This window comes from Larimichthys crocea, chromosome VIII (assembly GCF_000972845.2).
Source record: "Larimichthys crocea isolate SSNF chromosome VIII, L_crocea_2.0, whole genome shotgun sequence".
NCBI lineage: Eukaryota > Metazoa > Chordata > Actinopteri > Sciaenidae > Larimichthys > Larimichthys crocea.
In genome coordinates, this window is record NC_040018.1 from 20379678 (window position 1) to 20396945 (window position 17268).

The window sequence follows — 17268 nt, forward strand, 5'->3', positions numbered from 1 at the left end:
GCATCAAAAACAGACAACATCTTAGCACAGATGTTGATTAAAGCGCTTTTCGTCTCACACCAGCCTTTTAAAATTAGTTTAAAACAGATTTGTCGCAGATTAAATCTCATATTCTGAATACAAAAGACCTATCAGTGTATTTCATCTGCAGCCTCTAATTTGATGGATGAGATGTGCATTTTCACAGTACTGCACGATGTACACGCCTCTTCTAGTGTTGGGTGCTGATTAAATCTTGGCAACCAATACATAAATTTACAGACTTGTGTACTTTTCACACACGGGTGGCCAGATGCATGTAGCAGTGTTTGCATCTGTGATTTAGTTTCCCTTAAAATATGAATGCCATATTTCAATATACTATTATAGAAATACTTTGGAAATAAGGCAATGCCAGAAGTTATTTACTGTAATCAATTCACAGATGAGAAAAATATCAATTATAATTGACAAAAAAACATTTTTTATAATTAAAATAGATAGAGCTTGTCCTAGACAGCGAGGCACAGACACTCTGCTGTTATTGGTACTGTTCTCTAAGGTGAAAATTGTCTTGAAGTTCCTATCATCTAAAAGCGACTTGTGTTCATGTTTTGCCAGCTGTAAAGTGCTTGACTTGATCTGATATCCTTCCAGGAACATGTCATTCGAGAGGAAGCAAGAAGTCTGACTCCACGACAGTGTGCAGCCATGGACCTTGTGCTTCCCACCATCAAGGTGAGTTTTATGTTGATTATTCTGTTCACTGTACAGCAAGACTAAATCTGACCTTTAAAAAAGATAAGAGAGCCTCATAAGACACAGCGGGGCAGAAATTTGCAAATTGAGCTAAATGAAATTGAAACCAAAGACACTCGGGTCACTCAGGTCTTGGTGTAATATATTCTGCATCTATGAGCTGGTCAAAGCAGACACCTTACAGCACAGGTATGTCTCAAATGGGAAAAAAACATGCTATATTGTGTGCCTGTGTATTTTTATTTCAGTGTCATCAGATTAAAATGGAAAAAGAATAATGTTTCTCCCTGTCACCTCACAAATTTCAAAAGAGACTTATATTATGTGATAGTATGATTTGTTCTCTCTTTTCTATCTCCTTGATGTTTCTTTAAGAAACATGTAGTTGCAAAAAGATAAACCCAATTAAAGTGCTTTCAGCATGCTTGAAAAAAAAATCTATTATATTTTTAAAAACACATGACAAAATGATAGTCTGGACTCCTCTGAGGAGACATAATTAATATCCAGAAAATGGAAAGATTCCCAAAACCTCTCAGCAAAAGAAAGTGTGAAACTCAGCATTCTTAATTAACCACACAACTGTTTGTTGTAAAGGGATATGAGACCAAGCCTCAGTTCTACAGGGACAAGAGGAGAGTTATAGTGAGGTGCCACTGGGGGAACACTGCATCGTAAAGTGCTGAGAAAACTAATGGATTCTTCTGTCTCTAAGGAAACTAGCTGCAGGTTTAGATCAATCATGTTGTTGAATTCCTTTCATCAGTATTCCAATGAGAACAGTCAATTAACACAGTTTGGTAATGCCTAGGGAAATTTGGCCGATCAGATCAAGAAGTGCTACGCATTACTGGCATCATGTTTTTCACATTGCAAGAACAACATCTTTAAACCTGTAATTATGAGATGCGTTCAAGTAGAACCAAATATACAGTATGTATAGACTACTTCAAACATATATGATTAACTATAAGTAATAGACTAGTACGTCCAATTATTATTATTATTATACCCCAAAGGTACACACTTTAGTATAGAGCCAAACATACATTAATGCACTAAAAGGGGCAGATGCCTTCAGATTCACACAAGCAATTATTATAAAGTCTACTTAGGAAATAAACCACAATATGTAGATATACCACAGTGGGTCTACTTGAATAGAGTGCATCTAGTGATTATCCCAATGAACATATTTCATCCAGACTGAACTTTGAACCTGGGGAAACTAATGGGTGGGATAATGGGTAAATGCACTCTCCCATGGAGGACTTCCTATGTGATAAAGATGGCATGCAGTCAGTTTTACTAATTCCCAATAATGCACCATTTGTTCCTTTCTTTAAACTCTGACCTTTGAGTAATTGTAGCAGAAAGGCAGTTGTTTGTTTTTTCACCAAATCCAGCTTTGTTGTTCAGGACTACAATGGACTCCACATGTTCAGAAGAGATGCCATTTTTTGCTTCAAGAGTGTATGAAAAACAAAAGTTCATTTGTGACAGAATTTATATTCATAAGATTTCTTTGCTTTAGGCTACATTCTGGATTGATTATATGTATTTTCCCATTTAGTTTGTGCGATTTTATTTTCTTTCTCTTGATAAACTCCACCCATGACTCACCCACAGCATGCTGGATTATGTATAGTTCATGAGAGGCACGTGGCGGTCAAATGTTGTGGCTCATGAGTCATTAGCAAGGCAGAAAACTGTGCCTCCTACTATACTGAGTCACAGTCACACAAGTCATCCACCCTCTAGGGGTGTCATTCTATGTTTGATGATATGGCTCAAATATCACCTTGCAGCTATATATAATGTGTTGATGTTATCTCTATCTAGGTTTTTCCGGCACGTCTTAGGATATAAGATTAGTCTGTATCAATTTCTTAACTTAGACCACCACAACAGACCCTACACTATCTCTGCAAACAAACAAAACGTGAGCATTGTTCCTGTAATGTAATGTAATAATTCATGTGTTACAGAAGAGAACAAGCAAAGCACAAAAGAATAAAGTCTATAGAGGGTTTGAAAATGTGTCTCCAAGTGCTTATATTCATCCCCAGTTCTTTTTAGCAACTCCTCCTTTCTTAATAAGATCTGTCCATGGCCACCCTCCCACCTTCCACATGTGGGAGTGGTGACAGCACTTGAAAAGAATGCAAAGTCTGTCCTCAGCTCTCAGGCTTATCAGCACAAATGGGCATTAACCATCCAAGCATGGGTTTCGAGTTTAAATGCATAGTAATTAGCTACAAAAATGGCTATTACTGCTGTCTCTTGTCTGGTCTCTTCATGTGTCTGCTCCTCCTTGTAAAATGCATACTGTCTATATAATCCCAGGCTACTCTCTCGGCCAACTGTAACCTACTGTTACTTAAAGAGATCGCCATCATGTTCAAAGTTATTCAGCGTTTCTGTTTACCTAAGAGAATTATAAATCTGCGCAATTCTTTCCTTTTATTTTTGCAGCAATACTTCCATGCTGGAGGAAACGGGCTGAAGAAAACCTTCCTGGAAAAGAGCCCTGATATGAAGTCTCTCAAATATGCTCTCAGCCTTTACACTCAACCTACAGATGCCTTGATCAAGAAATATATATGCACCCAAACCTCTCAAGGTAAGGAGCTCGCCCAGGACATGCCCAATTAGGTTTCAGTAAAGGTAGTCAAATTTCTTCACTAATCAAAAAATGCTGTTTTCTGTGAGCATAAAAAGTGTACTTACAGACTAAAAGAAAGCTGCATGGAAGGCAAGAAATGTAAGCAAAACCAAGTGATGGTAAAATATGCTTAGATAGTGAAAGTAGCTGGAATGGTGTGGGGGGAAAATGCACAGACTGTGGATACTATTGTACTTTAGCAGCTTCTCCAGATGCTAGTTAGTGAACATTTTCTAATTAAACTAGATAAACTCTGGTACTTTACATGTCTGCAGCATTTCTCTGCTTTAACCATATACTCCTGGTAACAAAGCTTTGTTACTACTAAATCATTTACTGCTTCTGTTGGTATTTAGAATTAATTGAAAATGATGTGGCTCCATTCGTGGCTCATTTTAACCTTCTCTTTGTTCTGTTTTACCATCAGTCTCATCTTCCCTTACTTTAGTACGTGCATTCTGGGGAGCTCTCTCTCTGCGTCGCTTTGTTTTCTTTAGGCTTATATGAGCAGTGGATATTGCAGTAATGGCATTATTGCCCTCACTGTGTGAGTCATTTGTCTCTTTCACTGTAAATACATTTTTAAAAACAGAACAAAACAAATGAGCAAAATTGTCTATGACCTCTTCACCCCATACCCCGACTGGCTTAAGGGCTCCCACGCTCATTAGGAACACATGAAACACTATTATGATAAAATTAGCGGATGTGTATGTGTGTAATAATGTGTCTTTCCCTCTGTCTCTCTGTCTCTCTCTCTCTCTCCGTCATGAGCGACCCACTTTTATGTTGTTGTTTCAGTCATCTGTCTCTGTATTGAACTTTTTTTCCCCCGTCTCTCACCCTGTAACAAGGCAGAAACACCTTCAGGTGTCCAGAGAGATTTGTGTGGGAATTCAGACCAGTGGGGCGTTTGAGCTTTAAGCTCCTGGTTACCTCAGTGTGTTCAGCCTTGCAGAACGCTGCACAGGCAGGCGGCAGGAAACAGAATGGCAACGGAAGAAGAAAACAGCTCTAGTCAGCCAGCAGGCCCAACTAGCATTCTCTCTCTCACTGACTGGCAGATGGGCATCATTTCACTGCGTGCTATTTTGAGATTACCCAATGTGTTTTTTTTTCTCTTCCTCACTCACCCCATCTCTTCACCCCTCTGATTTCACACCATGTTTTTGTTCCCTATCTGAGGTGGTCTAATGTGGTGTCTATAAGTGGATGTAGTGAGGTGGTTGATGTGCATTAGGTCAGTAAACAGTGTGGAGATGCTCGATGTAGCACAGTGGACAGCGGCTTCATTAATCAACAACCCCTGTGCTCTGGCAGCGACACATTTAGACCACGACATGCACTAGTCTATTTCTGCCCAAGTGTGCTCTCTGAAGCATACATGTGTCTTTCTGTCAGTTGGGGATTTGGCTGAGGTTGTATAGATGCTTCGTGCTTCAGTAGAAATACAACCCAAATATGGATAAGTTATCTGTTGATTAGTTGTGCATGTGGATGAAGGGTAACATCTTGGTTGTTTAAAAACAGCAGAGGATCAATTCAATGAATAAAAAACCGCAACTCTGCAACAGTTAATACCTCCTTTTACTTCCATTTTTCTCACTTGATCCTCCTCAGTACCACCTTTGTTTTATCGACTAATGCATTCCTTTATCTTCCTTATGTACCATTAATCTTATTCGCACTCTGCTCTCCTATGTCCCTCAAGCTGCCCCATTCAGTGCCAGTGTACATGCCTGTTTATTTTTTCATAAAGGCACTATCAGAGTCTCATCTCTGACTCTGATCAAAAACATACAATGTCTATTTATTTCTTTATTTATTTATCACATTATATCAGTCGATAGCTGAAGTACATTTGCATTTCCCACAAGTCCAGGGCTTAATTGTGTAGCAGCAATGTTCCTCCTCCAGCCTCTCAGGGCATCATTACAATAAATCAGAAGGCTTGTTTCTTCATCACAGCTATAATGGACACTGCATGTTTGGCACATATTGATAAGCTATTGGATCAATGCAAATGCCCCTTCATCAGCCACACCAGCACCTGCCTTCAGTGTTCAACATCTGCTTGTCCTGAACTCAACACAGGCACAAGGCAGCTGAAATGGGCAGGACTTCTTACATCAGGTCGAAGTGAGACACATGGTCAGCAATCAATTCTAATTGTTTCCTGGCAACAGCATATCCCTATGCGATTGAAACCTGGCGTAAGTACGCAGGGTTTGATGACCAAAAGGGTGTTTCCTCCTTTACGTGCCAGTGTTTGCTGCTTTGTTTTGTATTTCTGTCAAGTTGAACAGTTTGATGATTTCATCGTGTAGAACATTATTTATTTAGTGATCCCTTCACACCATTCGCCTCCTCTAAACCAGGGAGATTATTTCATGTTTCTTTTTTGTATCTTTTTCCTCTTGTTTAGCCCCAAGCTAAAGGAAACTCTGGCTGTGCATGCTACTGGGCTGCTATGGGGGTGAAATCATGTCTATTCCCCTACTGTTTTTTATGGGGGGTTAGTATTTTTCAGCTCTGACACACTGAGAAGTGTTTATACACCACTTTTTGGATCACTTCCTTGGTACCTCACCTACAGAAAAAGCTGCACCCACAGTTTTGGATTCTGTCCTTTCATCCTCTCTCTTTTGTTCGCTTCTGATCTCTCTGTTTCTCTCCTTGGCTCCCTCTCTGCCACTCCTCTGATTTTCATTATGCCTCTTTTTAATTCTCTTGTTTTGGTGTGTCTCCAGGTCAGTCATCCAATGGATCGGTGGGGGAGGTGTCGATGCAAGTGAATCTCATCTCTCACCCTGGCACTGGAGAGCACAAAGTCAGCGTGAAGGGTAAGATTTTCCTATACTCAGACCTGCTTTTTTTGTCATTTCTATTTACACGTGTTCACACTTGAAAACATTTAAAGACTCACCATGGACAGCGCATGGTGGTAATCTTATTTGTCTGATGGTACTGCTGGCTCCTGATCAGCAGTACTGGAGTTGTATCTCTCTTTGGGGAAAAAAAAAATAAAGAAATGAACATCTGAAAAATTGCAGATGAGATCATTACAGTCAAGTAATTATACAAAAACAACAACCACAACTGGGGCTGTACTGTAGTGTTTTTCTGTTCTTGTCTAATAAAAAAAAAGGCCTAGTGTCATTTATACAGTAGATCTGACGCATCTGAAACGGATTGAAATATCCAAACTATTTGATGGATTGCCATGAAATTTTGCAGAGATATTCATGTTCTCCAGAGGGTAAACCCTACTGACTTTGGTGATGTGGTTATAAAAGACCAGTGTGTAGTATTTAGTGCCATCTAGTGGTGTAGTTGTTGATTGCAACTCTGTTGTCTCACCCTCTCCTTCGTACCATGAAAAAGAAACTACAGTGGCCACGAAAACGCTGTTGGAAACATGGTGGCATCACTATATATAAGGCTCATTCTAACGTAACAATAACATAATGATTCTTATTTTAAGCTGATTATACACTAATGAATACTATATTTCATACATATTTTTAGAGAAAGATGTTCATAGCTGCAATGTTACCTATCCCGGTTCTGCAGTAGCACCATATTGATTACAGCTGGCAGTCAGAATGTAAAATGACCATGTGACTGTCAGTTAGGTTACCATGGCAATCATATATGCAGTTTTCTATTCAAGGAAAAACCATTATTACACGACGAAGAGCTGCAGTTGAGCTTTTTTTCTGTGTTCCACACTTGTCCATTTCTGTTCCCAGAATTACTTTTGGCAACCACCACAGAAGAAAATTAAAAATAAATGAATAAAAAAGATTCAGCTTCATGGTCTGTTGAAACCACTGTGCCAATCTCTGTCTCTTTAATGGTGGATTTATTTATGTTGTTTTTTGTTTTGTTTTTTAAGGGGTCTGAAAATGCATTCTTGCAGTTTGAATCATTGACACTGACACCCAGAGATGTTTACCGTTAATGATCCAGATAAGAGGAAATGTTTCTGCTATCAAATTCTGTTGTACTCCCTCTGACGCTATCTCAGCATAATATGACATTTTCTACATTTAGCCGGCCCTCTGTGGCAATAAGATAAACACACTTCTAAAAGTAGAAACCAATTGTGCCAGGAATGTATTAAAAAAAAAAAACAGTATTTAACATCTATATCTATATACGATGTCACTGATGATGATTTTCTCTGTGTTTTTCAGTGGTCGGAGTAAACAACCTCATCTGGCAAACCAACGCCATGTTCCGGCCGTTTGTAGAGGTCAACGCTGTTGGACCACATCTGGCTGACAAGAAGCGCAAATTCAGCACCAAGACCAAGAATAACAACTGGTCACCAAAGTACAATGAAACATTCCAATAGTGAGTGCTTCCTTTATTTAAATACAAAAGTGGAGGGAAGAGGGAGCACATACTATATTATTTACTATATTATTTTTATTCAGCATTTAATCTAGCCTGCATGCATGTTGTGTATATGCTGCTATACCTTTAAGCAGTTTGGTATGTTATCTGCATACTTTAAAGGATCTATATACAGTGCCTGTAAAACCTTACATCTAATTGTTCTAAGCAAGTAAGCAGAGTTGCTTTACCAGCACTTCTCTTCATTGCATTGAAACTGTTGAAGACTGCTGTAATGATCTATAGGGTTGTTCCCTCATCGACACTGTCATTGTCTGAGCCAAGCCAAAAAGTGATCTGAGAATGAGTTATAGCAATACCAATATGATCAGTGCGGGCCCAGGGCTGCCTGCTTATAGATACATATTGTTGTTGTTATTGTTATTAAGTTGCTGGGGATGATTAGAAAATAGCCTAAAAAATCATTAATTTCACTTGCAAAATATGACTTTAATTGTCTCATCAGAGCCTCACATACAAGGAAACATCACCGAGCCAGAGCCTCTTACTGACACATTATATTCAGCTGCGAACAAAGCCGAACGTCAGTGTCCAAAAAGCAATTGTTTTGTTCTCATGTACAGTGCTATAGAACGAGACTTTTCATAAATTTTGAACAATAAAAGCAAAGCACATCAAAGTCCGTGTAGAATAGTTACAAGGAACAGTATCTGAAATGTCATAATGTGGTGAACTCTACATTTTTATTACCCACGCAGGTTAAATATTTAATAGTTGACTGCAGTATTACAGTAAATTAAAACATCCCTCTCTTGAATTTGACCTCTCTGATCTTTCTGTCTCATTTCTCCAAGTGTTCTAAGTAATGAACATGGACCGGAGGCCTACGAGCTGCACGTCTCAGTAAAGGACTACTGCTTTGCCCGCGAGGACCGCATCATTGGCATGACAGTCATCCAGCTTCGAGAGCTGGCGGAAAAGGGCAGCTGCTCTGCCTGCTACCCCCTGATGAAAAGCATCTCCATGGACGAAACTGGCCTCACCATCATGAGGATACTCTCTCAAAGGACCAACGATGAGGTGGCCAAAGAGTTTGTGCGTCTCAAGACGGACACACGCTCGACAGAGGAAGTCTCGTAATGCAGTATTAAAAGAGTTGTGTTGTCTTAGAGAGAGTTAAGATGAAAAAAGAGACAGAGCGCTAGCAACAGTTGTTCTTTCGGGATAGAAGCTGGAGAATGAGATTGTCCAAAGAAAAGCGAAGGAGGCCCACATGTGGCAAGACAGCGTAAGAGAGAGAGAGAGAGAGGGGGAAGGAGGGAGAGCGAGAGAGAGAGAGAGTTGTGTTTGTTTGTTTGTTTTTGTGCATGTGCGTAAAACATCTGTTGGAATGTTCATTTTAAAACTACAGTATGTACAAGTGTTTACTTACCGTATGCTTACTATTAAGTACTATATTCTACGAGTTATGTTAACGAGACATGAAATACCTTTTGTACAACATTTAGTCTTTTTGAACAGAGATTTGTTCCAATAAAGTGCCAAACCAGTGAAAAAAGAACAAAACCATCGTATATGAATTATGGTGAACTTAGTATGTTTGAAATTTGCTCGATTATTTTGTCCGGTGTAAGTCATTTTCTGACCGTGTGGCGTTTTGATTGTTGCAGAGTCTATCATTTTGCACCCTCGTTTTTTGGCTTCACGTTCTACCACACAGCACTGTTGTGCATGTCCTCTTCTTGGTCATGTCTCTCCCATGATTCCACAGTGACCACCGAGCAGGGTCCTGTCCCCTTGCCTTCAAACTGTTTGTATTTTAAGTCGACCTGAAAATAGACCATGTTTTTTTAAATGGCGATGACTGCTATGTAAACCTTCATAGGTGTTTGTAATTTTATAACCATGACAACAATGATGACAGCCTCCAGTGCTAACAGTCTTAGCAGAAAGGATGGAAATGTTTTCTTTTTCTTTTTGCTTTTTGTTCTTTCTTTTGGGCCATCAGCTTCCAGCCTTTCTGAATGACCACTGTGAACATGAGCTTTGGAAGGCAAGCTTACATGACATTGCGGACAGTTTGATATTATTGTTTCATATTTTCCGATAACTTTGTTCCTGATAAACTGCCAAAGTTATATAAAATATTTGTACAAAAGCAATCCATTACATGTATGAAAATATATATGTACATGTGATCTATTACTTTTTCAATGCTTAATATTTGACTATTAATAGGGTGGTACTAAGATTTTATTTTTTTTATTTCCTGTGAAGCTGTTAACCAATATGAAAGTTGCACATGTTACTTTACACATTAGGTATATCAGCTTCTGTCACTGGAATTATTTTTCTTCATAAAGGAAAGAGTCTAACATTTGGTAAATATGCAACATTCCTATGTATTGCACTGATGGCGAATTGTATGTCATGTAAATATATTTAGTGAGATATTGTATAAAAGTCTACTTTTCTTCAATGTGCATAAAGTATGTGCAAACGTGTTAAAACATCTGGGTCATTTTGAACAGTTTTCCAGTAATATCTCCTTAACACTTGGCACAAGTGTTACTAACCTGTCAGCTACTATTCATACAAACTAACCAAAACTAATATTCATGGATTTTGCTTTTAGAGGACGGTTTGACAATGTGTGCATGCATGTCTGTCATGTTTAATATGAAATAACCTGGGGGTTATATAACTGTAAACGTTATGGAACCAAATGATGGCAGTATTTAAGAAAAAAAAAGAGGCTGTGTTCAGTGCGGAAATGATTTTCACTGGTTGCTCCCATGTTGGCTATTTTAGGGTGATAACCATGCGGCAGCCTCCATGGCTGTGAAATGAAGCCAACACAAAGTGCCAAATCGATCACTTGAGGCTGGCTACAGAACAAGTCAATCTCCATAAGCCATCAGAACCAGAGCTCTCATCTTTTTTTATTCCACACATTTGTCTTCTTGTCAGGGATCCAGGTGTGTTATGCAAGTAGTGGCTAACATTGCCTCAAGCCACTAGCTTCAAGCAGACTTGAGGAGCAATCTACATATATCTGGTAAGCTCACTAGAGACCGATGTGACATTACTTGAGGCAATCAGGCAGGACACAAATGGTTTTATACCATTCTATCACATATCGAGTTGTACTTGGTCTGACAGACTTTGAAGTGTAGAAGTGTTACAAACAACCCTAAATACACAGTTATATTAAACACGTCTTTCAGTGCTCCTCTGATATGAAATTAAAAGTCCTAATCGTACATATTCAACTGCAGAGATAACCTGATTCCAAGATCATCCATCTATCTTCCATAACTGCTCATCTTTATCAGGGTCTTGGGGAGGCTGGAGCCAATACAAGCTGATTAAACTGATCAAACTTATGCCTAAGAGAATTTTAAAGCACGTAAAGAATATGCAATGAAAGACACTATGCTATCGGATAGAACACGAAGGTTTTACTTTGTCAAAGTTTTTTTGTGATTTCACAGTGGCTGAGATGAGTGTTTTCACATCAGTTCCGCTTTACTTACTGTCACTCATTTGACACCCTAAGGAAGAAATGCACATCTATGGCAGGAAAAAGTCGCTCAAAAATATGTCACCTGACAAAACTTTAATGGCTTGTTTATGTCTTTTTTTATTTGAGCCATCTGTTAAATCTGAAAGAACGGTTAAGTTCTGGCTAAATGTGACAACATAGCCTAAAGCTTAATACTGTAAAGCCCAAAGTAATAAGTCAAATGCTACAAAAAATTGTACTTTAGGGTAATGCAAGCTGTATAATTGTAGATGAAGGTTCTGTTACAATTCAAAACAATGCACAAATATAATTTTAAAGAACCTCTACTGAAACCACATAGGCAATAACTTTTCCTTCAGAGATGACAGAAAAACTACTGTTCATCAAAAGCCGATCATTCGAGCCACAGGCCGTCCTTTGGTCAGAAGCCCACACTGTGGATCTAATCACCTGGAACCAAGACATAAGTGGGCCAGACAAAGTAAGTTCATTTGTCAGTGTCACCGTTTGTCTTTTCTTTACAGCTGTAGTCCAGTTCTGAAGGAGACAGGGAAACAGAGGAAATGAAAGATGCAAAGAGATCTAGAGAAAAAAAACAGGGGCATGAGAGAGCAGTGAACATATAGAGAATCTATAGAACAGAGATGCAGATCTTACAGAAAAGCGTGGCATGTGGGGGATATTTTTAGTTTTGAGCTGGAAAGCTTAGAGACTTCACACACTTCAACTCTTCCACACTGACATAACGACACTGTTAATGTTTAAAAAAGGAACACATTTCCCCACTGGGATTTCATTATTGATTAATAATGATATGTTTATAGTATTTTTTAGTGTACTGTGTTATGTGATGTACGTACATCTACACAATCTTTCAGCTAGTGTTTTTACACTTTCACTATGTCTAATAGACCATCTGACAGAGGGCATTAAACATCTTGTGTATTTGATAGACATGGACATGGATTCTTTGGACACTTGATGGAACCAAACTATTGTTCAGTAAATTTGTTTCATCTGAGTTTCCCTATGACAAGTCAAAATGTCTGCCATGAAAAAGGTCCATTTATTTTCCATTACATTAGCAAAACAACATAATCACGCCGAATAAAAAAACACAGTAAAAATAGGGTGACCTTCCCAAATCAGGCCTCTAAGTATGCTACAGAACAATGCATGTGCACATGTATATGCTTATGCATGCATCATAGGTGTCTTCATCAGGATTGGGGACAATATTTTGAATATATCTATTGAGTGGACCTTTTAACACCATGGAAGCCATGAATGCAGCATTTATGAAGGCTCCCAGAGCTCTAACTTTCTCTTGAACATGACAGAAAGAGTCAGAGGGATCATAGCTTATGTAGTTGGCCTGTAACCAACCTATGGCAAACTCTTTGACTGAAAAAAAAAAAGAAAGAAAAATTGCAGTTCCTTGAAAGGCCACTTGAAGCTGGCTGAATAAATTTGATCAACCTTTATAAACATCTTTTATAAATATGGCCAACTTCACAGAAGAAATAAGTGTATGTGTAATAAGTGTAAAAGCAGACTTACTGCTCCTGGTCAAGAAATAGTCCACTACATATCATCCTGCAGCCTTTGTTTTTGCATGAATAATAAAAACAAGATATGGTTATGTTAATTAGTCATGTTTATGTGTTGCTAGACTTTTTGTTTTTACCTTTGGAGAGAGCTAAGCTAGTTGTTTCCCTCTCTCCCCAATCATCATGCAAATCTAAGTTAGCCAGCAGTGTTATGACAGTGTTCTCTAACTCTCTGCAAGAAAGCAATTAAGTGTATGCCCTAAGAATATTTCTATGATTTTTTTTTTTTTTGGTAGTCAACAACCACAACTCCAAATTACCAAAAGTATTTTTGTGTAACAGTAATTACATGTTGCAATTAAATACGGATTAGGATAAGCTTAATGAAAGAAAATAATTCTTGTCAGTTAAAACGACTGCTGCAAGGCAGGAGACACTCACATACTAACTCTGATGTCATCTTTCTGACATTTTGTCATATTACCATATTCAGGATAAAAACACACTTTATCTGAATGACAAATGAAGTTTATAGGACAGGTAACTCAAGTTAATGACATTACAGGGTAATCACCATGAACATAAAAACTAATTATATAGGTCATTCACCACCATGAAATGTAAAAATAGCTAATACAACAGCCAGTATAATAGATACGTATGTAGATATTAGATTCCTTTCTGAAATGAAGGGTATTAAGTGGAGGACGAAGAAGAGAGCCGAAGACCACTGAGTATATTAATTTAAACATTGTCAGTCATTTGTCAGTAAGTACAAAAGCCCATACCATTAATAAAACATATTTAAATAAATACACTGCAGCTAATAGTGTGACAATAGCGTCAGAGCAAAAATGAATGCAGTGAAATGTGTCTTAATTTAGACTGAATTACATTACAGGAAATTGCATCATGGTTTTCAAAGGAAAGAATCCCAGAAAGATCCAGTCCCCCATCCAACCTGAACCAGTGTGTGCAGTTAATTTTCCATTCTTTTCTTCTCTTAAGCCACTTACAGCAGCTTGTTTCCTCACTGTGTAATCAGAGACTGTAGAAGTAGGAAGTTAAAAGAGGAAAACATACACAAAAGAGCAAAATTTAGCAGAAGGAGAGGAAAAGCACCCTCGCCCATCTACTCCCAGAAGGAAAAACACCAACCTGACTCATGCTACAGTAGAGCTGCCAAGATGCAAAATTACATCAACTTTGACTCCCACAACCTTGACCTCTCATTTGCATATTGTCAACTCCTCCAGGAGTTTTTAGTCATCATCCACTGCACATTTCAAAGGACAAACTGGTGGAAGGCAAATTATGATCTCTGAGGATGAGCTGATATAATTTATGTAAAGACGACAGCCACACTGTTAACCAGTCTGAGTGTGTGTACAGTATGTGTGCACACAACCGGCCTGGCAGGCGGCCGACCTATAGGCGGCTGATTTCTCTCACTGATGATACTTAGGATTATAGTATCAAAATAAAGCCTTGATGAATTCCAGGAAAAGCTAATTGAGCATATGACAGGAGAATAAAACAGCAGTGAAGCTCAATTAGAGGAGGCTACATTATCCAGAAGTTACGGGCCACAGGAACATGTCCATCTGTGTGATAATGGAATGCAGCCAGCTGTTATGTATGAGTAACAGCCTAACAGACATGAAGCATCCAACCTGGACTCTTTCTGTGTCCTTCAAAATAGAGGGCTGTTTATTCTTCAGGGGAAGATTGATGGCACTCACCTCGAGGGAGAGATAAGTCATTCACAGCAGGATGTTTTTCAAGCCAGGCTGAAGATCCGAACTGGTGGATTCCTAACCTTTAGGAACACATCTATAAATCTAATATGAACCTAAATCTAATCACTTCATGTCACTGCTTCATGTAATATGACACAACCTGATCCAGTTCCCTCAAGCAATAGAATAAAACAGTAATACTAGTTTCTTTAAAGGGAAAAATGTCTACCGGTTGCATCAATGCAAACTAAACTGTAATATATTGTTACTGAAGGTTTTCATATGAATGTTTCAAAGCATTTTATGACCTTCAGGATAAACAAAACTTGACTGTATTTTATCATCATCTCTATGCAGCATTTGTTATATACTTTATGCCTGTTGAGAATAAAGTATATACATCAGCACTGTAGTAAGAAGGAATATACTAAGAGCCTCATATCTATGAGAACCAGTATTGTCTTATACATTGCAGATAGGTTTAATTAAACAATTTGGGTTCTATGTGAACAATTTCCTTTATGAAAAGCTAGCACATACATAAACAATTGATTCTCACAGAGTACCAGAACATTTTGATTTTAAGTAGCATGAATTGCACAGGTTTAGAGGCCACGGACACTTATATACTGTAGTTTGTCAAAGCACCACTGGTTTGTTGCTGTGTCATTCAGTGTTAGGGCACTACAGTACATTTACCCTCTGCTATTTTGTTTGACTGCTAATCTTAACCAATATATAGTGCCTTAAAAAAACTTCCCCCGGTGGAATGAAAAAAGGCATGTACACTATTTTCTGCCAGCAATTTCACAATGCAATGTAACTTCATTTTTCAAATGCAAAAGTTACTATTTTGTGACTACACCTGTGATTACATATTTTGACTTGCTACGATTTTCCTGCAATGCCAAAATGTCTTCTCTGAAAAATGTCTATTGAGCAAAGCATTCACTGTCAAGACTATGCTGGAAATTGGTCAGAAAACTTGGAAAGACAGAAAGAAATGATAAAGGTGTACACTGTCCCAACATTTTCATATATGTGTGCTATTAAGCCAGGCTCGTAAGCCAGAACTCACCAATCACACATAAATGGAACACAACCATCATTAATATTATTTGTTACACTTGCCTTTGACAGATGAAACTATCTGCTCTGAGAAAAGCTGTGACCTTACAGTCCGTGCAGAACAGTACCTGGATTCATTGCACTATGAATGCTATATTTTATTTAGCAGCTCTATCATACTGTTTTACTCCTTCAGGTGTATTTACCTGGGGAAAACCTTTCTTATAAACTTGAAAGAGTTTCCCAGCTGGATCCACTCATAGACTGTCCAATATGTGACAAGTTGTTCAGATCTCCGCCGCCCACTTCACCCCCCTCCCCACGCTCACCCTCCCTCTCTTCATCCTTCCTCCTCTCACTGCTTTAATAAATCATCTGGATGATGTCTGGAGACTACCATATACAGTGTGTGCTGTAAGGAAAGGTAACATTGTATGACCTGCATGTTGACGGACTGTGCCTGTGTTCCCAAGAACTTATACAGTATGTCCTTAAATATATGTTGTATGGGTGTACACATGCCGTGTCTTCTCTCCTTAACTAATCAGGCTGAGAGTAATTACAGCTTCATGCGTCTCAGTGGACACAGGGACCCTGCTCCTTCTCTTGCCATTAAACAGAGGAAAGGAATGTCTAAAGCCACACAGGGGAAGTAAGAGGCAGCCATTAAAGCACAGAGGTGAACACTATACCCTACTTGTTGAGCACTAAGTAACGCACCACCATAGTGGCACGAGGTGGGATCTTATGGTCATTAGACATGGTGAGGGCCTGCTGCAGCGATTACTGTAACAGCATGCGCTGACAACAGGGCAGCCGTTTTTCGACCCTGATAGATGAGATGTTGAACTGAAGCATGACACTGACCAGTCAAGCGTTAGCCTGTAGTTGCCGCAAACAATGCTGTAATTGCTTCTGCTGGTTGACAGTTTTATAGCAAACACACATGACGACAAGGGAGGGGGAGACATAATTTATTTCCTTCTGCGATACAGCCATCCGGGTGAGGTTTTCAGTTGACTGCGCACAGTTTCATTTTGCTGCTTTTGATTAAAAGGAAGTGCAGGCATCTAGAATCTGGTCACCGGATCAGTCAAAGGCAAGTATATCACTTTGATTTGACAAATAATTACATCTTAAAGCCAAGAGCTGTCCTATCTCTATCAGGCTTTTAAAAAGGAAACAGTTCAATTGGGTCCCTGAAACAGTAAGTATGTACAGGACAATCCTCTGTTTGCTCCAGAGCTCTGGGGCCACTGAATCATGTGTGTGCTTCTGCTAAATAGTTCACATGAAGCTTTAGTTAAAAGGTATATAAATTCTAAAGACTTGCTTCCTGTTTTTGTCTCTTTCTATACATTGTCTTTTAAAGAATTACTGGAGCTGGACTGAAATATGTTTTTGCTTCTGTCTGCAGTGGGGCCACTGATACACAGGAAACCACAACAGAGGCATTATTTGTATTCCTTACTCGTAAATCACCTGAATGATTTCAAAGAGAGGACAAAGGACGGCTAGCACAGCAAGCATCTATCCTGCTCCATGTTTATCTCATGGGAGACCATAGAAAGACTGCATAGAAACTGCACTGTACAGTATATCATTTTTCTTACAGATGCA

General features: G+C 38.8%; 1 protein-coding gene across 2 annotated transcripts in view; it reads left to right on the top strand.

The window, feature by feature from the left end:
* Positions 1-10275, top strand: part of unc13c (unc-13 homolog C (C. elegans)) — a 95581-nt gene extending 85306 nt beyond the window's left edge. For both annotated transcript variants that reach the window (XM_019278897.2, XM_010731848.3), the window contains 5 exons: positions 637-717; positions 3214-3361; positions 6154-6246; positions 7603-7762; positions 8620-10275. In XM_019278897.2, coding sequence (XP_019134442.2) covers positions 637-717; positions 3214-3361; positions 6154-6246; positions 7603-7762; positions 8620-8905 — 768 coding nt within the window. In that variant the 3' untranslated portion in view covers positions 8906-10275. The remainder of the gene's footprint in view (positions 1-636; positions 718-3213; positions 3362-6153; positions 6247-7602; positions 7763-8619) is intronic.
* The last annotated feature ends 6993 nt before the right edge of the window (positions 10276-17268 follow it).